This window comes from Staurois parvus, unplaced genomic scaffold, assembly GCF_062004578.1.
Source record: "Staurois parvus isolate SC_StPar_1 unplaced genomic scaffold, SC_StPar_1.0 ptg001067l, whole genome shotgun sequence".
NCBI classification, from domain to species: Eukaryota; Metazoa; Chordata; class Amphibia; order Anura; family Ranidae; genus Staurois; species Staurois parvus.
Window position 1 is genome coordinate 223,749 of NW_028318863.1, and position 25,436 is coordinate 249,184.

General features: G+C 46.4%; 1 protein-coding gene across 1 annotated transcript in view; it reads left to right on the forward strand.

The window, feature by feature from the left end:
- The window catches only part of LOC149440590 (rho guanine nucleotide exchange factor 33-like), a gene marked incomplete at its 3' end in the record, with an annotated part of 159,047 nt that extends 142,425 nt beyond the window's left edge, over positions 1–16,622 (forward strand). The window contains exons 7-8 of the mRNA XM_089658429.1: positions 1,677–1,880; positions 16,493–16,622. Of these exons, the coding sequence (XP_089514555.1) occupies positions 1,677–1,880; positions 16,493–16,622 (334 nt within the window). The remainder of the gene's footprint in view (positions 1–1,676; positions 1,881–16,492) is intronic.
- Positions 16,623–25,436: the final 8,814 nt, after the last annotated feature.

The window sequence follows — 25,436 nt, forward strand, 5'->3', positions numbered from 1 at the left end:
TGTATTTAAAAGATCAACATTAAGATACACTTGCACTATTAAAAATATACTAATAAATAAAAAATCCTAAAAAACATGTTTTACACTTTTGTACACTTGTCTACTTAAAACTAAAAAAGCACAGTGTTTTTTAATTAGCACAGCGTACCAAATAATTACATGCTATGTCCTTAAAATTTTGTATATGAATTAGATGTCAAATTAGTCAGAGTTGTTAAGTCAACCAACACTTGCTGTCAGTGCTAAATTTGGCCTGGGCATCTAGGCATCAATGACCTCTGGTCATGAAAGGGTTATTACAATGCTAAAATATACAGTGCATTATGTTTATTCTAGCTCACAGCTGATGGTGATGAGTTAGAATAAACATAAAGCATACAATGAGCTAGATGTATTAAAAGATTTACTCAGCTCAAGGAGTGCACTGCAGGGCAAATACATATGTCCAAAAGTCAAACTAGTGCTAGGGGTGAGCACAAGAGAAAGGAGATCTGTCTAAATTCTGGATCAGGAGTACGAAAGGAATGAAAGGTGCACCCTTATGCAGGCCATAGACGGATCGTTTATCGGCTGATTTTTCGTCCAAAAGAATAATCGGTCGATTTTCGCACTGTTAGTGGGGCAATGGCATCAGCCGATTTTCGTGGTTCCTCCTCATTTCGTTTATTGGTCATGCTGGAAAATTCATGAAAAATGGCCAATTTTCCCAATCATTGGTGGCAACATTGGTTTACAGAACAAAGTTTCATTTTTCGGACAAAAAATTGGCCGATAAACGAACCGTCTATGGCCTGCATTAGCTGTAGTCAGTACAGAATGTAGCGGAGCAGTGGAAGATCCAGATTCTGTACTAACAAGCCAGATTTGACCCTTACTTATTGTTAATTCAGAGTATCTCATGAGTGCATTGTCAGCTACTGGGTGGTAGTGCTGTATTAGGCTGCTCTGACACTGCTCTGTTGCAAATGCGGCAAAACCGCATATGTGTTTTTGCTGCATTTTTGCTGTCAAGCACTGTGTTTTTGATGCGATTTTGTGGTGTTTGCATTGTGTTTTTCTCGGGGACATGGGACTGGACAAAGTACTTCCCACGGGTGCATTGTGTTTTCAGAAATATTTCCATTCATTTCAATGAAGAGGAGGTTTTTTTACATCAAACGTACACTAAAAATGCAGCAAGCAGGACTTTTATAAATGCAGCTGAAATGCAACAGACCAGTGCGAAGAGCTCCATAGGATTTATAGTGATTAATTTTTCATGCATTTTTCTTCTACTTTTTTAAACTGAAAAACTGATCAGTGAAAGGGCCCTTGCTGTGTTTCAGACACACTTCTGCAGAAAAAGATTGACACTATGGTGGAAGATACAAGATTGCACATAACAAGCAGTACATTACTTTTGAATTTTGATATTATAAACTTGCAGGCAGAGGGGAAAACACTAAGGTGATCTCATAAGTGTGTTGCTGCTTATTTATTGGCCATTCACAGGCTGTGCTAGGTCCTGTACCAGGCTTTATTGCGTAGCTATACTGTAGTAGAGTACAAGAATATCCAAGAACTGTCTGCACATTCTGAGCATCTGTTGACTAAAGTACAAAAGTGTTTCAAATGCATTACATAAGCTCTAGGTGGGGTGTATCTCTTTATATTGTTCTCATATGTTCATGTCCTAGCTCAAGAGGCTCATGAAGAAACAGATGAGGGCTTTAAGTCTGTATCCGTTGAAGCGCAATCAAGAGTTTATATGCCATCAGTCATCTGGAGACAACTGAAGGAAGAGAGGGACTGGCAAGAGGAGCCAACAGACAGACTAAGGGATCCTGTGCAGAACAGAAGTGCCCCTGCAGAAAAAACACTCAACGAGTCTTCTGCCTTTGGTAAAATCATTAGAATAATTTATATTACTAATAAATTTGCATATGTTATGTTTTAGGAGATATTTGTTATGTCGGTATTTTCCACATTTATGCTCATGGGGGGTATAGTAATTAGAAGATTTCTCTTCATCTGACTAGTGAAATTTTGCTTCTACATGATTATAATTTTTAGGTAACTAAATATCAAATTACAAGTGATTTTGTAGCAATGCTAAGAGAAAAAAAGAAACAAATAGGGGTAATTGAACAGCCTTGTCACAAATATTGTTCAGAGCAAGAAATTCCAGCTACTAACTTTAAAAATAATTTTGCAAAGAAAAGTACAAACCAAAGTCAGCCAACATTTCTAAAAATGTCAATCTCCTGGGTCCCCCCAGCTCTCTTTGGTTCCTTCTGTTTACAATACCAATATGTGCTGAATTGACATGGAGGTTGGCAGGACAAACTACTGAAAGCTGTGTGAGACTGGCACTTCCAGAAGTGTTGGTTTTCAAACAAACTTTTGGGGACCATATCTCAGCAATGGAGTGTCTTTCAACGGCATTGGCAGCAGAGAAGGTATTTTACAGTGTTTTATCTTTTTAACTTGTTTCTTAAGTTGTTTTATATAGGGTTGAACTTCATCAGAAATAATCATATTCAGGATAGCAAGAGACATTGGTATTGGACAGTAGTTTGTAATCTTCTCCAAGAAATACTCAATTGTTTCTGTCGCAAATGCACTAATACGGCTACAATCACCTCAACCAAGAAATATTGGAAATTTGGACTGAGCTTCCGTGTGTTTCTTTTGTGTGTTGGGAAGCTTGCTGGATAATTACTTTTGCATATAGGTTTTATGAGCAGGTCAAGTAGTGTATAGAGAAAGATTATTTGGACAATTGTTTTTGGAAATACAGTTTTAAGATAGTAATTATTTTAGGCTTGGTCAACAAGACCTCATTCAGATGACATTTAAAGGGCTAATAGAAAATATCAGAATTAAAAGCTGCTGGGACAATGTTTACATCTGACCAAGCTTTAAGAACATACTGTAGCTTGAACAGAGAGGTGTTAGGGAAGAGGTGTTAGGTATGAAAGCACCTGTTCATGAATAAAAGCAATACTCATGGGAAAAAGTAAGCACAGCCTTTCATTTATATTCATTTATAGGTGTATTATTACATTTTTAAAGAGTTAGATCAAAGACAATATTAAAATCTCCAGCTCACACAAGAAATGGGTATGCAATTGGATATACAGTATTTTGAGGCAGAGCTGTAAAAGCAGTGAAAGCTGCTTCTAAAAGGGAGAAACTACTAATGCAGATTGCTTGAACATGAAATTATTTGACAAACAAAATCTACCTGAAGCGTGCAAGATTCTTAGTTGACGTGGAAACTTTGAAAAATACTGATTTTTTTTTTGTGAAAAGGACTAGGAGACCAAGAGTTGTGTAACAAGTATATCATTTTTGTAAGAATGTTTGAGGTAGTCAATAAAGGATTGTTTTCTTTTGTGTGGAGGAAAAGCCATTAGAATTTTTCCAAAGGAGCCTATATTGCACACCAAGATGAGGAAGAATATCCAGTCACTTGAGAAAAGATGGCTGAAGTAAAATAAAGTAACGGTTATAGACTGCTTGCTTTACAACACAGAAGTAGCAAAACGTGTTATCTGTTCTCAACCCTATTAAGAGGTGCAGAGCTTGTATCCAAGTTTAATTTTTCAAATCATTGTATTTACATCATCCTTAATTTTATGAATTAATGCTCTATACCAGGGGTCTCCAAACTACAGCCAGAGGGCCAGATGTGGCCCTTTGCTAGCCTTTATCCAGCCCTTGGGGCACTATTCCTCCAAATGATATGAGACATTATTCCTCCCACTGACACCAACAATGGGGCATTTCTTCTTCCATTAGTACCAATGATTGTGTACTATTCCTCCACTAATACCAATGATGGGGCACTACTCCTCCTCCTACTGACCATCGTACTGATGCTGGACCCGGGACATTTTCTAACCCCACTGGCCACAATCTGGTATCCCTAAAGTCTTAAGGACAGTATACTGGCCCTTTTGTAAATTTAAAAATATAATTAAAATCATAAGCATATGTAATTTACTTTTTACCGTTGAAGCCACTCAAGTTCATTTCTGACAATATTCACAATGTTTAGTATATATATTTGTTCAAATTGTATCTAAAACCAATCGCGTGGAAGGGTTATAACCGTGTTCAGGCTCATTACTAGAGATGAGCGAATCGAACATGACGAAGTGGAATTCGTTTTGAAGATTAGGAAATATTCGATTCGCGCCGAATCCGAAAATTAGCAAACTTCGGATGCACGAATCGAATTTTCCCAAAAATGGCGGCGACATGTGTGGCGACGGAGCGGGGATCTCTGGGAAGGCGCGCAGACAAGGCGCGCTGACCCATAATGCATTCATTCATGACATGTGATCGCATTAGCCAATCAGCAGCCAGCCAGCCAGCACTGTGTAATGGTGGAGCTATAAATCGTGGCCATCTTAGAATTCTCCATTAGCCTCCGGTCATTCAAGAGAGACAGACCTCTGTGTATTAGGGACAGAGTTAGGGCCACAGAGACTTTAGGGCCACAGAATCGTTACTTAGGGACACAGAATCGTTACTTAGGGACACAGAATCGTTACTCAGGGACACAGAATTGTTACTCAGGGACACAGAATTGTTACTCAGGGACACAGAATCGTTACTCAGGGACAGACACAGAATCGTTACTCAGGGACACAGAATTGTTACTGAGGGACACAGAATCGTTACTCAGGGACACAGAATCGTTACTCAGGGACACAGAAATGTTACTCAGGGACACAGAATTGTTACTCAGGGACACAGAATTGTTACTCAGGGAAACAGAATTGTTACTCAGGGAAACAGAATTGTTACTGAGGGACACAGAATCGTTACTCAGGGACACAGAATTGTTACTCAGGGACACAGAATTGTTACTCAGGGACACAGAATTGTTACTCAGGGACAGACACAGAATCGTTACTCAGGGACACAGAATTGTTACTCAGGGACACAGAATTGTTACTCAGGGACACAGAATTGTTACTCAGGGACACAGAATCGTTACTCAGGGACACAGAAGCGTTACTCAGGGACACAGAAGCGTTACTCAGGGACACAGAATCGTTACTCAGGGACACAGAATCGTTACTCAGGGGCACAGAATTGTTACTGAGGGACACAGAATTGTTACTCAGGGACACAGAATCGTTACTGAGGGACACAGAATCGTTACTGAGGGACACAGAATCGTTACTGAGGGACACAGAATTGTTACTCAGAAACACAGAATTGTTACTCAGAAACACAGAATTGTTACTCAGGGACAGACACAGAATTGTTACTCAGGGACACAGAATCGTTACTCAGGGACACTGAATCGTTACTGAGGGACACAGAATCGTTACTCAGGGGCACAGAATTGTTACTCAGGGACACAGAATTGTTACTGAGGGACACAGAATCGTTACTCAGGGACACAGAATTGTTACTCAGGGACACAGAATTGTTACTGAGGGACACTGAATCGTTACTGAGGGACACTGAATCGTTACTGAGGGACACTGAATCGTTACTGAGGGACACAGAATCGTTACTGAGGGACACAGAATCGTTACTGAGGGACACAGAATCGTTACTCAGGGACACAGAATCGTTGAATTAAAGAGTATGTCAGACAACACGCAGAGGAGTGGCAGAGGAGGCAATGTTTCAGGAGCGAGCAGACGTGGCAGCAGAGGAAGGGGTCGAGGCAGCACTAGTCGCAGCCAGAGGCCAGTGCTCCCGGTGTCATCCAGCGGTCGTGTCTCCACCGACAACCCTGCCGTCATCGATTGGTTGGCTCGGTCGTCTTCCTCTTCCCAGGTCACCTCTGACACCTACAGCCAACGGTCGGTGGGTACGTCAGACACAACCGTTAGTTGGCATGGCCCGGGAGCAAGCCCACTGAAATCACGTGTCCTCTACCTGCCCCTGTCCTTTGGTGTTCCCTCACCAAGCGAAGTATCGCATGCTGTGGGCTCAGCCCCACTGTACAGTGAGGAAGAGCAAACAGAGGGCAGTCAGGAACGGGGGGAGACATCCGCCTCTTCAGCAGCCAGGCAAAGAAGTACTGGCGAGGAGAGTGGCTCGGTAGCCGGTCTAGAGACAGGTCTGTCTCCTGACCCACACGCAGCCGAGGGGGCTAGTAGTGAGGCGGAGACCCTAATTGATGATGATGAGGCTGATCGCACTTGGCAGCCTCGTCGTCATCAGGCTATTGCTTCCGCATCATCAGGAAAAGAGGGTGCCAGCTTGGCAGCGAGCAAAACAGTCGGTGGGTTGCCCAGGAGGCAGCAGGGTCGCAGCAGTGTCAGTGGAGGCAAACGGCCACGGAGTAGAGCACCAGCTCCACTGCAGCCTACCACCACGGCCAGTAGTGGTGCCGGTGTGCACGGAGGAAGTAGCAGTCAGCCAGTGAGGAGTAGCGGGGGCAAAGTTTCCTACTCGGCGGTGTGGCAATTTTTCGTCAAGCCGCCCGAGGAAGTAAACGTAGCCGTATGTCGACTATGTGGCCAGAAAGTCAAGCGTGGCCAGGGGGCCAATGTTGGGACTACAGCGTTGCGTCAGCATATGCAGCGTCGCCATTCGGTGGCCTGGGAAAACCGTGATAAAGATACGGCGGTTCTGCCTGCCCCAGCCCCCGCTCCATCACCCGCTCCGTTACTTGCTCCGTCACCCGACGTCAATCGCCCTCTATCAGCCAGTCAAGGCTCCAACACCTCTGCTGAGGGGAGTTGTCGCTCGTTGGCATCTTCCGCTCGTTCAGATGCTCCTTCTCCTGCTACTCCTCTTCACGGATTCCGTCAGCAGTCTTTCTTGGAATCCGTTTCCAAGAGACAACAGTTTGCGAGCACGCACCCGACGGTGCAGAAGCTGAACGTCCTCCTGTCCAAGTTGCTGGTGCTGCAGTCCCTCCCTTTCCAAGTGGTGGACTCAGCACCTTTCCGAGAAATGATGGCTTGTGCCGCGCCGCGGTGGAGAGTGCCAAGCCGGCATTTCTTCGCCAAAAAGGCAGTGCCAGCCCTGCATTCACATGTAGAAGAGATGGTGGGCCAGTCTTTGAGCATGTCGGTCTCTGCCAAAGTGCACGGCAGCGCCGACGTGTGGAGCTGTAACTACGGTCAGGGACAGTACATGTCATTTACGGCCCACTGGGTGAACGTGGTGCCGGCGCAGCCGCACCAGCAACTTGGACAGGTCACGCCACTTTTGCCTCCACGTTTGCACGTCCTTGGTCCAGCAAAGATGTCCGCCTCTACCACCTCTTCTTCCGCCGTGTCCTCAGCCGCCACCCCCGTGCCAAGTCCCATTACCCAACCGGCATATCACATGTGCAGGGTGCAACGGTGTCACGCTGTGCTGTACCTGGTATGCCTTGGCGAACGTAGTCACACAGGGGAGGAACTTCTCAGTGTAATGAACAGAGAAATCGACAGATGGCTGTCTCCGCGCAAACTGAAAATCGGAACCATGTTGACCGACAACGGAAAGAACATGGTGTCTGCTCTGCGTCAAGGAAGGTTGTGCCATGCGCCATGCATGGCTCACGTGTTCAATCTGGTTGTCAAGCGGTTCCTAAAATCCACCATCCCACTGCAAGACATCCTTAAAATGTCACGTAAACTTTGCATGCATTTCAGCCATTCCTACACCGCAAAGCACACCCTCCTTGAGCTGCAGCAGCAGAACGGAATTCCACAGCATCGCCTGATCTGCGACGTTGCAACAAGGTGGAATTCAACCCTACATATGTTAGACCGCCTTTACGAACAGCGAAAGGCCATCAACGATTTCCTGATGTTACAAGCGGATAAAGGTACTCCCCTGTGTAACTTAGATGTCAGCCATTGGCAGCTCATGCGTGACAACTGCCGCTTGCTCAGGCCCTTTGAGGAGGCCACGCTATTCGTGAGTCGGCAGGACTATGGGATGAACGACGTCATTCCTCTGTTGCACGTCCTGGAACAAATGCTGTTAACAATGGCTGGTCAGGGTGCGGTAGACGTGGCGCACAGATCTCAACGCCACATGACCCCTGTGGGGGCAGGACAGGAAGAAGAGGAGGAGGTAGAGGAGGACATTGGTGCTCAGGAATTATTGAGTGAAATGGGTGGTTTTTCCACTCAGCGGACAGGAGTGGAGGAGCAGGAGCATCTGGTAGAGGAGGAGGAGGAGACAGAGGACCCAGACGCACCGTGGCAGTATGCTGTGGAGATGGAGGCAGGGAGTCCCTCGCATTCCTTGGCACAAATGGCCCATAGCATGCTCGGTTGCTTGCGTAGCGACAGCCGAATAATAACCATCAGACAGAGGGATGACTTTTGGCTGTCCACCTTGTTGGACCCTCGCTACCGTTCAAAAATGGTGGCCTTTTTCACACCTGCTGAGAGGGAGGCCAAAATAACGTACTATAAAAACCACCTATGTAGTCAGTTGGTCTCTGCCTTTCTGCGCCAACGTCCATCCTCAGACACTGTGGGCCCTGTGCGCTCGCGTTCCGCTGCCATGGCAGCAGGGGAGGGGTGGAGTGGTAGGAGCAGTGGCAGCTCCACCAGCAGCGGCTGCCTCAGTCTGCAGTCGATGATGAGTAGCTTTCTTCACCAGCGCAGTGAGGAAACTACTAACCAGCCGCAGCAGCAGCAGCATCAGGTGGACCTGGAGCAGGACCTCAAACAACAGGCTTGGGCCTACTTGGACAGCACCCTGCCAACCGAGGTAGACAATCCCCTTGACTACTGGGCAACGAAACTTGACCTTTGGCCCCAACTAGCTGAATTTGCCCTTGAAAGGCTGTCATGCCCGGCCAGTAGCGTGGCATCGGAGCGCGTGTTTAGTGTGGCAGGAGGTATTGTAACTCCGCAGAGGACACGACTGTCCACCCAAAGTGTGGAGAGACTCACGTTTGTGAAAATGAATCAGGCGTGGATTAGTCTGGATTTCAAACCACCAGTTCCTGACACAACTGACTAAATCCGCCATGAATCATGCCCCAAACATGTTATTATTTTTAACATAGGCCTCTGTATGGCCTTCAATTTAAGCTGCTTACGCTTCGCCACTCTGCCATGGGCCCCTGTACCGCCTCCTCTTGCTGCTGCCAGGTCCAGAGTGTGTCATGGGTCCCTGTACGGCCTCCCATTGCTGCTGTCTCCATCGCCACACTCTGCCATGTGCCACTTTCAGGTCTCCTCACACTGCTGGTGGGTTCCATTTTGTCATAGGGTGCTGGCAGATTACGGGCCTCCCATTGCTGCTGCCAGGCCCGTAATCTGCCATGGGCCCCCGTACCGACTCCTCATGCTGCTGCCAGGCTCGTAATCTGTCATGGGTCCCTGTACCGCCTCCTCATGCTGCTGCCAGGTCCAGAGTGTGTCATGGGTCCCTGTACGGCCTCCCATTGCTGCTGTCTCCATCGCCACACTCTGCCATGTGCCACTTTCAGGTCTCCTCACACTGCTGGTGGGTTCCATTTTGTCATAGGGTGCTGTATGGCCTCCCATTGCTGCTGCCAGGCCCGTAATCTGCCATGGGCCCCTGTACCGACTCCTCATGCTGCTGCCAGGCCCGTAATCTGTCATGGGCCCCTGTACCGCCTCCTCATGCTGCTGCCAGGTCCAGAGTGTGTCATGGGTCCCTGTACGGCCTCCCATTGCTGCTGTCTCCATCGCCACACTCTGCCATGTGCCACTTTCAGGTCTCCTCACACTGCTGGTGGGTTCCATTTTGTCATAGGGTGCTGTATGGCCTCCCATTGCTGCTGCCAGGCTTGTAATCTGCCATGGGCCCCCGTACCGACTCCTCATGCTGCTGCCAGGCCCGTAATCTGTCATGGGCCCCTGTACCGCCTCCTCATGCTGCTGCCAGGTCCAGAGTGTGTCATGGGTCCCTGTACGGCCTCCCATTGCTGCTGTCTCCATCGCCACACTCTGCCATGTGCCACTTTCAGGTCTCCTCACACTGCTGGTGGGTTCCATTTTGTCATAGGGTGCTGGCAGATTACGGGCCTCCCATTGCTGCTGCCAGGCCCGTAATCTGCCATGGGCCCCCGTACCTACTCCTCATGCTGCTGCCAGGCCCGTAATCTGTCATGGGCCCCTGTACCGCCTCCTCATGCTGCTGCCAGGTCCAGAGTGTGTCATGGGTCCCTGTACGGCCTCCCATTGCTGCTGCCAGGCCCGTAATCTGCCATGGGCCCCCGTACCGACTCCTCATGCTGCTGCCAGGCCCGTAATCTGTCATGGGCCCCTGTACTGCCTCCTCATGCTGCTGCCAGGTCCAGAGTGTGTCATGGGTCCCTGTACGGCCTCCCATTGCTGCTGTCTCCATCGCCACACTCTGCCATGTGCCACTTTCAGGTCTCCTCACACTGCTGGTGGGTTCCATTTTGTCATAGGGTGCTGTATGGCCTCCCATTGCTGCTGCTAGGCCCGTAATCTGCCATGGGCCCCCGTACCGACTCCTCATGCTGCTGCCAGGCCCGTAATCTGTCATGGGCCCCTGTACGGCCTCCTCATGCTGCTGCCAGGTCCAGAGTGTTTCATGGGTCCCTGTACGGCCTCCCATTGCTGCTGCCAGGCCCGTAATCTGCCATGGGCCCCCGTACCGACTCCTCATGCTGCTGCCAGGCCCGTAATCTGTCATGGGCCCCTGTACCGCCTCCTCATGCTGCTGCCAGGTCCAGAGTGTGTCATGGGTCCCTGTACGGCCTCCCGTTGCTGCTGTCTCCATCGCCACACTCTGCCATGTGCCACTTTCAGGTCTCCTCACACTGCTGGTGGGTTCCATTTTGTCATAGGGTGCTGTATGGCCTCCCATTGCTGCTGCCAGGCCCGTAATCTGCCATGGGCCCCCGTACCGACTCCTCATGCTGCTGCCAGGCTCGTAATCTGTCATGGGTCCCTGTACCGCCTCCTCATGCTGCTGCCAGGTCCAGAGTGTGTCATGGGTCCCTGTACGGCCTCCCATTGCTGCTGTCTCCATCGCCACACTCTGCCATGTGCCACTTTCAGGTCTCCTCACACTGCTGGTGGGTTCCATTTTGTCATAGGGTGCTGGCAGATTACGGGCCTCCCATTGCTGCTGCCAGGCCCGTAATCTGCCATGGGCCCCCGTACCGACTCCTCATGCTGCTGCCAGGCCTGTAATCTGTCATGGGCCCCTGTACCGCCTCCTCATGCTGCTGCCAGGTCCAGAGTGTGTCATGGGTCCCTGTACGGCCTCCCATTGCTGCTGTCTCCATCGCCACACTCTGCCATGTGCCACTTTCAGGTCTCCTCACACTGCTGGTGGGTTCCATTTTGTCATAGGGTGCTGTATGGCCTCCCATTGCTGCTGCCAGGCCCGTAATCTGCCATGGGCCCCCGTACCGACTCCTCATGCTGCTGCCAGGCCTGTAATCTGTCATGGGCCCCTGTACCGCCTCCTCATGCTGCTGCCAGGTCCAGAGTGTGTCATGGGTCCCTGTACGGCCTCCCATTGCTGCTTTCTCCATCGCCACACTCTGCCATGTGCCACTTTCAGGTCTCCTCACACTGCTGGTGGGTTCCATTTTGTCATAGGGTGCTGGCAGATTACGGGCCTCCCATTGCTGCTGCCAGGCCGTAATCTGCCATGGGCCCCCGTACCGACTCCTCATGCTGCTGCCAGGCCCGTAATCTGTCATGGGCCCCTGTACCGCCTCCTCATGCTGCTGCCAGGTCCAGAGTGTGTCATGGGTCCCTGTACGGCCTCCCATTGCTGCTGTCTCCATCGCCACACTCTGCCATGTGCCACTTTCAGGTCTCCTCACACTGCTGGTGGGTTCCATTTTGTCATAGGGTGCTGTATGGCCTCCCATTGCTGCTGCCAGGCCCGTAATCTGCCATGGGCCCTCGTACCGACTCCTCATGCTGCTGCCAGGCCCGTAATCTGTCATGGGCCCCTGTACCGCCTCCTCATGCTGCTGCCAGGTCCAGAGTGTGTCATGGGTCCCTGTACGGCCTCCCATTGCTGCTGTCTCCATCGCCACACTCTGCCATGTGCCACTTTCAGGTCTCCTCACACTGCTGGTGGGTTCCATTTTGTCATAGGGTGCTGTATGGCCTCCCATTGCTGCTGCCTCCACCGCCACACTGTGGCTCCACACTCTGGTTTTGGCCCCGTGACTGCCCAAATGAGTGAAGTGTGCGGTGATTCTAAGATCGACGGCACTCATCTGCAAGTCATACTGACTGACAGTATTATTTCTCTTCCCCAGCAGACTCCAAGGGCATTTAAATTAAAGGTACAGTGTTCTGCACTAATATAAAGGCTCTCTGAAGCCTAGAAGCACCCTTTTTATAAGTTAAATTCGCAGCGAATATATTCGACTCGAATCGAATTTATTCCGCGAATTCGCCGAATCAGCCGAATCGAATTTTTGAATAATTCGCTCATCTCTACTCATTACTTTTTGTGTCCCTGCTACCATGGTCACCAGGACAGAAAGTAATATGAAAAACAATATTAGCAATATTTGGGTTGTCATCAGAACCAGAAATAGAGGAGAAATGTTTTTAAAGTAGGCCCTTTTTAGTGTTTCAGTGGCTTGTTTCTAGGGGTGGTTGTACTTTCACTTTGCAAACATTTCCTATCCCTCCCTCTGACACAGATATTAAAGGAATATTTCCCTTATGGGATGCAGACAGCAGAAAAACATCCCTACTCTTTTTGAGCCTAGACAAAAAGTGCTAGCTTTAGCTATACTTTATCATTAATTATCTATTGTTAGATAGTATACCTTTTTATTTTTAATTTATTTATTTTGATTATGATTTGCCCAATTATTTTTCTGTCAGCTTTAAGTATAAAATATTTTTCTGTAAATAAAATAAATATAAATTAATTTGAACTACCGATGCAATTTATTTATATTTATTGTGTCTGTCATTAGTCCTAATAAATAAAATTCCCCGAACTTAGCAAATAATTTTGAACCTTCAACAAATTATTCTTGTTTAATGAAGACTGCCGTCAACTTAAGTTTCTGCTTGGATACAGATACTCCTGAGAACATGTGGAGAACTCCTTTATTTCACCAATCCATACATACCTGAACTAGTCTGGGCAATTGGGTAATATCAAATTGTGCAGTTACCACACCAAAAAAAAAAAAAAAGGAATCCAGCAAAGGAATGAAGAGTGTTATATAAATGAAGAGGGTTGATTTACCATTTACAAAAAGGCTGTTGATTTTGCAAGGGAATTAGCACTTTGTATTTAAGAACTTCAGTGCAGCTAGTGCTTTCATTGGGACAGTTCCTGTTGCAAATTGTGCCTAAGGTTTAGCCTGAGCTTGTATTTGTAACTGGGAGTTTGGATCAGGCAAATGTCAGGAGTGTTCATGCCCTGAAATGAGTCCAGGTGTCATCTTGTAGGGTGCAGATGATTGAGAAGATGGGTACTCCTTAGGCAGAATCCTGTGATAGCCAATTTGTTTGGGAAGCCTTTTGTGGGGACAAGAACCACCATGATCCGACTCCTTTTTGGTTAGATCGAAGGTCAGGTAAGGTAGCCCTGAAATGGGCCATGTTTAGAGAGCTCATTTATGCTGAACTTAGTCACTACAGGAATGGAGCTTACAAATCTTATATCTGATCAGTGTGTGTTGTGCATGCATCCCCCTTTTTATTTCAATTTAATGGAACACACAATTTTAGGAAACTGTATTTAAAAAGGGTAAAGAAACAAAGAAAGGTGTTGTTAACCATTCTTAGCCAATTTTTAGAATTCGTTTTTATTTTTAATCATCTTGATAAACACTGTGAAGTATATTTTACAAGCAATGTGAATAACATCTGGAATTAAAACTTTAAAATTTGCATTATTAGCATTTAAATTAGTATTTAACACCTAATTTGCGGGGAGCAAGTAAAAGCAAAATTTCCTGCTAAAAAAAGATAATTTTAGACATGAGCGCTACTTGAAGACTTGGTTCGACTGCAATGCATTCATCTTTTCTGATTAAGGAAAATCTCTTCTGAATAATTTTTTATTCTTGTCATCTTGCAGTCTCAGAGGCTCCCTCTCAGTCCTTCTTTAACCTCTCCCTCCCTTTTTTCCCCCTCTCTGAACACTAATGCCTCTTTCACCCTTCCTTTTCTCTCTACAATATTTTACTTTGCACTGTTTATAAGTTAGAATGAAATTTTAATTCCTGATATGTGTTGTTAATGTTTGAAGCCTCTTAAGGTTGGTCACTATAGTGATACAACACAATTCATAACCATGTCTGGGTTTGATGGTAATCTGCCAAAATTACCATAAAAGTTGTTTCTATTCCACTTTGTTTTGTTTATTTGGGCAGTTTAGCTCCATGATTAAATAGGGATACTTTAAAAAAAAAAAAATTTAAAATATAGAATTGCAAAAAAACGCATTGCACATATGCATTACAACAGAATTATTTTTTAATAATGCAGTAGTATTACATTTTATAAACCAGCAATAAATCAAAATAATAACACACAAAAAAAACAATAAGTCCACTATGTATTATAAGAGTTGAATACTGTAAATATTCTTCATTTAATATTATTTCATTTTATAAAAGAGTGCATAAAACTCTAAGCATAGAAAGAAAAAGTGATCAGAGTGGAAAAAATAAATAAATAAAATTTAGGGACCTCGGTAACTAAGCAAGTTAGGAAGGTGAAAGGAGTACAGAAGAAGAGAAAATCAGAAGTGACAAAATAAAAAAATAGAAGTAGTAAGAGGGCTAAAGGAGGGAAGAATAGAAAGGGAAAGTAGGGCTTAAGCAGAAGCTGGAGTTTGATTCAGCTGTCCTCAAATTAGATGTTATAAAGTACAAAGAGAAAAATTAAACTATCCAGGGTGAATATTTTTTATCCATAAGGTTTAAATATTAACACATACTGTATCTTGCAGAAGATTTGCAAAAGAACTTCTACTTTTGGAAGCAAAGGAATGGCGACTTAGCCATGGTCACCTTATAACCTTAATATGACTAGTTTGTGTTCTTTGTTAAGAGAAACCATGCACCAGTTCCTGAGGGTTACATTGGGTAAATCAGATTAAAATATATTAGATAAATTATTAAACTATATACTATAGCAGGTTTCAGCAGATTCTATATCCAAGATTACAATAGACGTGTACAGCAGTTTCTGCAATGGGGTAAGGTTAAAATAGTTTCAGGTGTTGTCATTCACAGAAATAACAGGACAAGGTTTTTTACCTTACCTTGTTCTTTAGCCTCCACTGTGGGAAATTTCTGCACTTACTAGGCCTGTTCACAGGCAAACCAATGCACCCTTGCATTCTGGTTGAGAGTGTTTTTTTTCACAGTGCTCGCCACACAAATGGCAAAAGTCTTGGCTGCTCTGTCACCTAGGGCTCAAAAGATTATGCCACATAAGCAATACGTTCCCTTCTGGCAGGAAAAAATTGGGCATTCATTGAGGCGGATTTACCAAAGACGATAATGTTCACACAATAAATTGTGTGAAGATTAACTTCAATAATACAATTAGTTGCAGATGAAGTAAACAGAGATTTTCTGTTTACATTCAATAACTGAAGTGAATCTTCATATATTTTAGGTACAAACCATCTCAACCTCTTTGGTAAATCTGCCTCATTGTTTTTATTCCAGTTTTCAGCTATATTCCTGAACAATAGAGACTTTAATAGAGACTACTCTCTTAAAGTGGTTGTAAACCCTTACATATACCCAGTGAAGTGGCTTGCCTCAAGGGATACACAGAGATGAAGCAAATCCTCCTACATAAGTTGTACCTGTTTATCTTCAGTCACCTCTTATACACAGCCATTCAAAGAGTACAGTTTACACAGGATTTCTGATTGTTAGCAGGAAAAGGGGCAGGGATCTGATGTCACACACTGCACAGCTCAGAGAGGAGATCAGAGTAATCTGAGACTGTGTGGCAGGAATGGCCACCCCTCCTCTCTACACAATCTCATAGGGAAACCTGCACAAGTAAGGCTGTCAGTCACAGGCTGTGTCCTGGAGATCCCCTCGCTTGTTTCACTTTGATCCCTTGGAAACAGCACAGCCTACCATAAATTACTTGTGCATATGGCAGAGAAACCAAACTGCACACAGAAATAACACTCAGTGCTTTTGATCAAGGCAAGGCAAGTACACACTATAGAAGCATATGCTTTGCTAATTTGTCATGTCAGAGGTTTACAACCACTGTAACTTTCCTCCTAAGGAAATAATGATTAAGAAAACTGATATTGGATGTTTAAATACCATTTACAGTATCTGCAAAATAAGTATCCCAAATTTTTCAAGTATTTCCTTATATGAATTAATAAAACACATCACATTTTATGCTCTATTTGAGTTTCTGTAATTACATGCTTATTGTTAAACTACTTTTATGACTTCTCTGTCCTAAACTATACACTGTATTTAACTGTTATATATGTCAGAAATTGAGTATTATTCTATCTCAACAGGTATTTTTAATTTTGTGTTGATTATGTAAAAGTGTAATTTATTCTGAATTTGTTTGACATGAAGCAAGGAGGCAAAGCGCTGCCAAGGACCTTCTGGAATCAGAACGTAAATATGTCCTGAACTTATCTCATATTCTGAAGATCAGGGCCACTTTACAAGGGTCTGAAGTCAAGAGGAGTACTAAAGAGAGAAGGTATTGTATTCTCCTTTTAGATCATATGAATATTATAAAGATCACTACCATGATTTATCCTGGTTGAGTATTTTAACAGTAAAATGTGTTTATCTAAAATACCAAAACACTTACTGGCACTGGCTCTCCCTTGCTGCAGAAGACCCAAAAAGACTATTGGTAAGACTTAGTGTATAGATCAGCAATGGGCAAACTACGGCCCGCGGGCCGTATACGTCCCGGTGGACCTTTTAATCTGGCCCGCGGAGCGTGATACTGTCAGGATGGCTGTCAGGATGTGTGTAGGCGGGGCAGCGTGACGAACGTGAGGGGAGCTAGGCTCCTCTCACAGTCCGCCCTGAAGACCAGAACGGCGCGGGAACACGGCGAGAGGAACGCGCGGAGCAAAGGTAAGTAAATTGACACAGGGGAGACTTGGGGACTTAATATGGGGGATGAATTAATATGGGGAATGAATTACTATAGGGGGGATGAATTACTATAGGGGGGATGAATTACTATATGGGGGATGAATTACTATGGGGGATTAATTACTATATGGGGGATGAATTACTATGGGGGATGAATTACTATATGGGGGATGAATTACTATGGGGGATGAATTACTATGGGGGATGAATTACTATATGGGGGATGAATTACTATGGGGGATTAATTACTATGCTTACTATGGGGGAATATTACTATACTTACTATGGATGACACATACACATCATTCATCTACTCTTGGTCCGGCCCCCGGGTCCAATATATGAACCCATTGCGGCCCTCAAGTCAAAAAGTTTGCCCACCCCTGGTATAGATAATGGTATCTTCTTTGGACTTGAAGAACATCCTGGGGCATTCATTAAAGTATTAACATCACTTTTCAGTGATAAGTTCCCTTTAGAACTAACTGCAACTAATTCAGGCAAGTATTTGTGCCAGTTTTGGCAACATTACTGACATTGGTGACAAATTCAGGAAGTTCTAACTATCACCACTTTTTTATTTATTGAAACTTGGATCCATGTATAAATATAATCAATCAACCGTAATCTCCAGTAGTGTGGCATTGGTATCAACAATTTATAGCTTTACAATGTAAAAAGAGTACATAGTCATGTATACCAAAGATATAAACATAGATTCCAAACCACAACATTTTCCACGTCCTTTTTTTAAAAAAAAAAAAACTTCAAGACAAACTGAAAGAAAACAAAGAGAAGAAAATGAGCATGAAATTTAAAACCAAAATAATCTAACAAAAACCAGCCTTCCACTGAACTGAATTCTAAGAGTCAAACCCCCTCAGCTCATCCATGCGCAATATAGTAGATAGAAATTCCAATTCAACATCTGCCGGAAGCAAATTTTTACCATATGTATACAGCTATATCACCAATTCCTATTCAAGGGTTGATGGGACAATAGTTATCTCACAGTAGGCCCCAAGAGATTCCACCACTTAACAGCCTGTCCTTAACTAATTGTGTTGGTGCTAATCCTGGTGTAACAAACCAGGCATCCCAGATGTTAATACATTTCAGAGCACATCCTCTATGTTGATAAACTTTCTTTCTCTAATTAGATTATCGTTAACAGCTTTAATCCATTGAATATGGGAAGGAGGTGTGGGAGATAACCATTTCTGAGCTATAAGCTTCCAAGCAATAAACAGCACTCTAATGCAGGCCATAGACGGGCCGTTTATCTGCCGAATTTGCAGCCGATAAACGAATAATCGGTCGGCCCCATTGCCGATGCTGCCACCAATGTTGGCCATTTTTCGTGGATTTTCCAGCATGACCGGTAAAACTAAACGAGAAGATCCGTGAAAAACGGCTGATGGGCAGGCTCCACTAACGACTTGAATATCAGCCGATTTTTCATGCGGACGAAAATTCGGCCGATAAACGACCCGTCTATGGCCTGCCTAAGAATGGCTATATAGACATGCGGAGTATACAGCTCCTTATCCAGAACTTCCAAAAGACAAAGCTTGGGGTCTAATGGTACATTAAGACTCCACATCTTACTGATCATTGTTCTAATATGGGACCAATATCTTACCAATTTGGGACATTTCCATAGCATATGGATAAGAACTATCACCACTTTAAGAAATTGTTGCTATGGCAGTATCAAATTCATAAAGAATTACCGCCAGTTCACAGATTAGGAAACTTGAGGTATTTAAGACCAGCAGTACACAAGTACTCAAAGTGAGGCATGTCTGTGCTGGGAAGCTGTCAGCTGTCAACTATTGACCTGGATATACCCTAGATCAGGGGTCTGCAACCTTTAAGACATAAAGAGCCACTTGGACCCGTTTCCGAGAGGGAAAAAAAGACTGGGAGCCGCAAAACCATTGCAACATTTAAAACAAATCCGACACTGCATATATTGCAAAAAGCGCTCTGGTCATGAAGGGGGTTTAAGGGCCCAGTAAGCAAAGGGTTAATCAGGGCCACAGTGTATCGTCATAATCACAATCATAGCCTTAGGTCAGTGGTGGGCAACCTTTTTTTTCAACTGAGCCAAATCTCGCCAAAACCACGATTAAAATTTATTTTGAGAGCCACATTTTTAAAACTGAAAATACATCCCCCATATAGTAATTCATCCCCCATAGTAATTCATCCCCCCTATAGTAATTCATCCCCCCTATAGTAATTCATTCCCATATTGTGTCAATTCACTTACCTGTACTCCGCGCGTTCCTCTCGCCGTGTTCCCGCGCAGTTCTGGTCTTCAGGGCGGACTGTGAGAGGAGAGGAGTTCGTCATGCTGCCCCGCCTACATCCTGACAGCCAATGTTTGCCATGCTCCGCGGGCCGGATTATAAGGTCCGCCGGGCCGTAGTTTGCCCATTGCTAGGCTAGCTGCAGAGTCCTGACTTTTGGGGCGGCCGCCCGAGAGGAGGGAGGGGAGCGGGCGCCCGGCACACAGAAGAGCTGCATTAAGCTCCCTGGCGGTATGATTCCTTCCGATTTTTTGTGCTGAAAGCGGTACCATTTTTTCGCATGGAAATAGTTTTTTATTGTAGGCTGTAATTTTTAGGAAAATTTCCCCACAAATCATTATCACTCAATTCTGCAAGTGGTTCTGATTTACTATCGCTGTTCTCTAGCCGGTCTAAAACCGCGTCTGACCTAAAGGGAAGCTTTTTGGACGCCATGGACGTTTCTAAGTTTCCAGGCAGAAAGAACAGACAAAATGCAGGCAGGGCACAGGACAAAGCACTAGGGACAATATGTATGTGAAATGGGATGAAACAGCAATGTTTTACTATTGAAAATTGAAAAAAAAAAAAAGACATTTTTTAAATTTTTTAAATTTCCCGCCGCCGCCGGCGCCCGTACGTCCCGACGTCACGGGGACCGGAACACAGAAGCCGGATGCCGGCATCGGCCGGAGGAGATGGCCGGGGACGCTGCAGGGGACACATCGCGGGAACGAAGGACAAGGTAAGTGCTGCAGGGACCCCCAGAGCAGCGCCGCATGGTAAGCCTGAGTGTAGCTCGTGGTATAGAAATTCTACCACGAGCTACACTCGGGAAAACCGCCAGGGAGGTTAAAAGAGCCGCGGCTTGCCGACCACTGAGCTACGGCAACCCTATTGCCTGTCACCTGGTGGGCAGTGTGCTCCGGAGCCGCAGCAAAGGTGAAAAAGAGCCGCATGCGGCTCTGGAGCCGCGGGTTGCCGACACCCGCCCTAGATGAAAGGTAAGTGTAAAAAAGGTACAGAGGATACTGGTAATGTCATTACTCAAATATGGTAATGCCCTTAATTAATAAATGACTTATGTCATTGAGTGAGCAGAGCCTGATGGGGAACTGAGAAACTAGTTCCCCATCAGGTACATCTTACTTTTGGATGACAGCGCACATCAGTGGATGGGTTCAGAAGCCAATATTGCACTGAATAGTGGCTATAGATCCACCCACTGCTGTGCACTGTTTCAACAGTTAAGCAGAATTGATCGGGAACATGTCTCCCAGTTCCTCATCAGACTCTGCTCTCCCTTTCTACATAACTCCTCAGCCATGTACTTACCTGTTTGATGGGTGCAGTGGACAGGTAGAGAGGGAGCGCACTGGGGAAGGTTGTCCTGGACCAGCCTTCACCTGTTACTGGACATTAAAAGGGGAAGCAGCACAGTGGTATGTCATACCTCTCATTCTGTTTTCTCTTCCTATCATCATGGTTCTTGCCAGTACATACACTGATTGGCTGCTTATGCTGCTACATCCTCTCACACTACAGCTCTGCTATACAGAGACTGTGAAAGTATGATACCAGGTCATATTTAGGTACTTATTCTGCTTTTGTAGAAAAAAAAATCATATAGTAATGATTACAGAGCTACAGTACATTAATGTGTGTCTTCTATCTGCTTAGAGTTCAGCTTCTAGCTTGGAGGTTGTATACAGGCTATATTTTAGTAAGCTAGTTGAAGAACATATTCTAAGCTCTTGTATTTACCCTTGACCTATCTCTAACTTAACATTAACATGATCCTAATAGCTGGCCATACACTAACAGAATTATTTTATTCAGTCAACAAGCTGAACAGAAGAAATCTGACAGATTCCTCCATCCACACAAAAAAGGTGGATGGACAAATCCCCCCAGCCCATTCCTTTGTGTTCTGACAGCCCCAAGCGCCAGCTGTAAGAATACCTGAACAATGTTTGCAGCTGATTAAATGCAGGCACTATTTAGACAATTTTCTACCCTGTCTTTGAATCAGTCTGCCTTGAATCAATAAACTGGAACAAGTATACACATAGAACCTTTAACCTTACTCTGGCTTAACTGATCTAGATACTTGTCTGAGGTCAGTAACTCAAATGATGCAGCAAGTGGGTCATTTTAGCAGGCAGGTAACTGCCATTTTCCAGAGGACAGCAGTTATAGCCGATTTGACTTTTGCAGTGGCCACAAAGCAAGCATTGCAGCTGCAGCACGGGTACAGTTCTGAGTGGATGCATTGCTTTGTTTAGGTGGTCAGTCAAGAAGAGGGGAGAGTAAAATCATGACTTAACCACCTGCTTCTATCACCACCCAGCCGCCCATGTGAACAAGCCCTAAATGAGTAATAAAAGTGCTAACAAGAAAATAAATATCTGCTAAGACTATTGTTCTGAATGTGATTAAACTCCATCTGCAAGAACATAAATCAGTGATGAATGCACCACATAACTCACGAGAACTATATTATTCAGATAAATTACTCAGGTGTAATAGTAATAGTAACATGCACCGTTCTAGCAGCTGTACCATACTGAAGAGTGACAGAAGTTACCATATTCTACAAATAATTTTTAATTTTTAAGTGCAGAACAAGATAAAACCAGTGTTTTTTTAAATCAGACCAGTACAAGAGGAAATGTGATGACATGTTTTTGGCTACTGCATAAAGAAATAGCAGTTAGGCTAGGTTCCCACCTATGCAGGTTGCGTTTGAGCTGTTTTCGCATTGCGTTTTTGCACATGCGTTTTTTACGTGTATTTGCCGTGTTTTGCCATTTTTTCTTTCATTTTTTTATTTTTCTTGCTGCTAGGCAGATTTGAAAAGCAAAACACATCACAAAATGCAGCAAAAACACAAAACATGCTTTTCTGCAGTGTTTCCATCTCTAGAAGCAAAACAACAACTTTTTGCATTCAAAAAAGTCCCTGACCCTTTCCAAATAACACACCGGGTGAAAATGCAGAGATGTGAACATGTCCCATAGGAAATCATGTTAAATGGACTGTACTGCGTTTCTGCAAAATGCTGCAGAAAACGCTTAGGTGTGAAGCTAAGGTTAAGAATTGAAATAGACTTGCTACTAAAAATTTCAAAACTTCTTTGGATCTCTGGCTCCTCCTTATTCCCTGGTGCTCTGTAAGCATTCACCCCACTTGTGGGCAAGACCACCTGTTCACACCAGACATGCCCACTACTCACTCCACGGGGCCCGCCCAGCATACAGGGCTCACCCAGGTTCACTCACGGCCATGAGTAGCAACCAGCACCTTTGCAGATTTATATGTCTGCCTAAGCATGGTATACCAGTGACAGGGGCCGAACTGCAAGCCCATTCACCATGCTCCTGGTCTCTCTTGACAACTGTATGTCTCTGTGCTTGGGATACCAGATTCTTCAGGCCTGAAGGTTTCTCATGGTTCCAGAATAGCACCTCCTTCTGCCTATCCACCACTGACCCCTAGCTAGACAAGGTTTGCGTTACCATAGGTTACACCAGGATTCTTCTTTACCAAGTGGGAGTTGCTAAAGGATACTATGTTTAGCTTATCCTACTAATGCGCTTTCCCAACACTCAGCAGCAAGGTCACTGAAATCCACTTCTGACCCAAGAAGCCACCAGAGGCTCAGTTCAACTCAATTTTATTGCATCAGTCAAAGTTCCAATACAGTGTCAAGCGTTCTCACGATCCCTAAGCATTGTTTCCTTCATTCAGATATACATTCGGTGTAGGCAGTGGCGTCCTGAGGCAGGTGCGGGCCGCACCGGGTGACACTGACCGCACGGGGTAACACCAGACCCGCTCCACGAAAAGGTAAGTTGTAAAGCAAGCTGACGATACCCGCAGGATGGATCCGATCCGTCCTGTGGGGATCGTCGGCTTTCTTTACAACTTACCTTTTCTTGGAGCGGGTCCGGTGTCACCTCGCATAGGTTGCATGCCGACGATCCCCGAAGGATGGATCGGATCCAGGGGCGTATCTACCACGAGGCAAACAAGACGTTTGCCTAGAGCGGCAATTTCTAGGGGGGCGGTACCGCCCCCCGGAAGAAGGGACCTTTTGAGCATCAGCGGACAGAGCCATGCAGGGCCACCATCAGAGGGGTCGCACCGGTACCCTTGCAGTGGCCTGGAAATCAGGAATATTGATGTGAGGGAGGGCAGTTGCAGAGACATGCTCCTGTACCTCTCCCTCCAGCAGCTGACCAGCTAGGACCAGGGGACAGCCTGGTGCAGGAAGAGGAGAAGTGGTGGAGAGGAGAGCCCCGGAGGAGGTGAGCTGTGTTGTGTTCTGTGGAATCTCCCTGCCTCTCTCCCTACACTGACAGATCGTATGGGGCTGCACCCCCCCCCCCACCCAGCCACCCTTCCTGCTGCACAGAGATCAGCAGCCCTTGGAGGAGGTGTGTGTGCAGCCCCATGCGATCTGAGAAAGGAAGAGAGAGAGAGGGAAGAGAGAGAGAGGGAAAAGAGGGGGAGAGAGAGAGATGAGAAGAAGGAGAGAGGGAGGAGAGAACGCGGGGGGAGAGGGGGAGATAAGAGGGAGGGAAGAGGGGGGGGGGAGAGAGAGAAGAGAGAGGGAAGAGAGAGAGGGGGAAGATGGAGAGGGGGTAGAGGGAGAGATAGGGAAGAGAGAAAGAGAGGGGGGAGAAGAGAGAGGGAAGAGAGAGGGCGAAAAGAGGGGGAGAGAGAAGAGAGAGAGGAGAGGGAGAGGGAAGAGAGGGGGGGGGGAGAGGGGAAAGAGAGAGAGGGGGGAGAGGGGGAAGAGAGAGGGGGAAGAGGGAGAGGGGAGAGAGAGAGGGGGGAGAGAGAGAGGGGGAAGAGAGAGGGAAGATAGAGGGGGGAGGGGGGAGGGAGAGAGAGGGAAGCGATAGAGGAGGGAAGAGAGAGAGGGGAGGAGAGAGGAGAGAGAGAGGGGGGAAAGCGATAGAGGAGGGAAGAGAGAGGGGGAATAGAGAGGGGGAGAGAGTGGGGAAGAGAGGGGGAGAGAGAGAGGGGAGAGAGAAAGGGAAGAGAGAGGGGGGAGAGAGGGAAGAGGGAGAGAGAGGGAAGAGAGAGGGGGGAGGAGAGAGAGAGAGGGAAGCGATAGGGGAGGGAAGAGAGAGAGGGAATAGAGAGGGAGAGAGGGGGGGAAGGGAGAGAGGGGGGGAAGAGAGAGAGGGGGGGGGAAGATAGAGGGAAGAACGAGAGAAGAGAAGGGGGGAGCGAGAGGGGAAATAGAGAGAGTGAAGATAGAGAGGGAGGGAAGGGGGGGAGAGAGGGGAGAGAAAGGGGGGAAGAGAGAGAGAGGGAAGAGAGAGGGGGGAGAGAGGGGGGGAGAAAGAGAGAGGGAAAAAAGAGAGAAGAGAGAGAGGGGGAAGGGGGGGAGAGGGGGGAGAGAGGGGGTGGGAGAGAGAGGGGGAGAGAGGGGGGAGCACGAAAGAAGAGAGAGAGGGAAGAGAGCGAATGAGGGAGAGAGAGAGAGTTGGGACGAGGTAGATAGTTGGGAAGAGTGAGAGAGGGAAGAGTGAGAGAGGGGGGAGAGAGGGAGGGGGAGAGAGGGGGGCAAGAGGGGGGGAGAGAGGGGGGAGTGAGGGGGAAGAGAGTGAGAGAGGGAAGAGAGAGAGGGGGAAGGGAGAGAGAGGGGGAAGAGAGTGAGAGAGGGAAGAGAGAGAGGGGGAAGGGAGAGAGAGGGGGAAGGGAGAGAGAGGGGGGAAGGGAGAGAGAGGGGGAAGGGAGAGAGAGGGGGAAGAGGAAGACAGAGAGGAAGAGAGAGGGGAGAGAGGGGGAAGAAAGACAGAGAGAGGGGGAGAGGGGGGAGAGGGGGGGAAGGGGGAGAGGGGGGAGGGGGAAGGGGGAGAGGGGGGGAGGGAGGGGAAGAGAGAGAGAGAAGAGAAAGAGGGAAGAGAGAGGGAAGAGAAAGAGGGAAGAGAGGGGGGAGAAAGGGAGAGGGAATAAAGAGAGAGGGAATAAAGAGAGAGGGAAGAAAGAAAGAGGGAAGAAAGAGAGGGAGGGAAGAGAGAGAGGGGGGAGGAGAAAGAGGGAAGATAGAGAGGGGGGGAGGTGGAGAGAGAGAGGGGGGGGGGGAGAAAGAG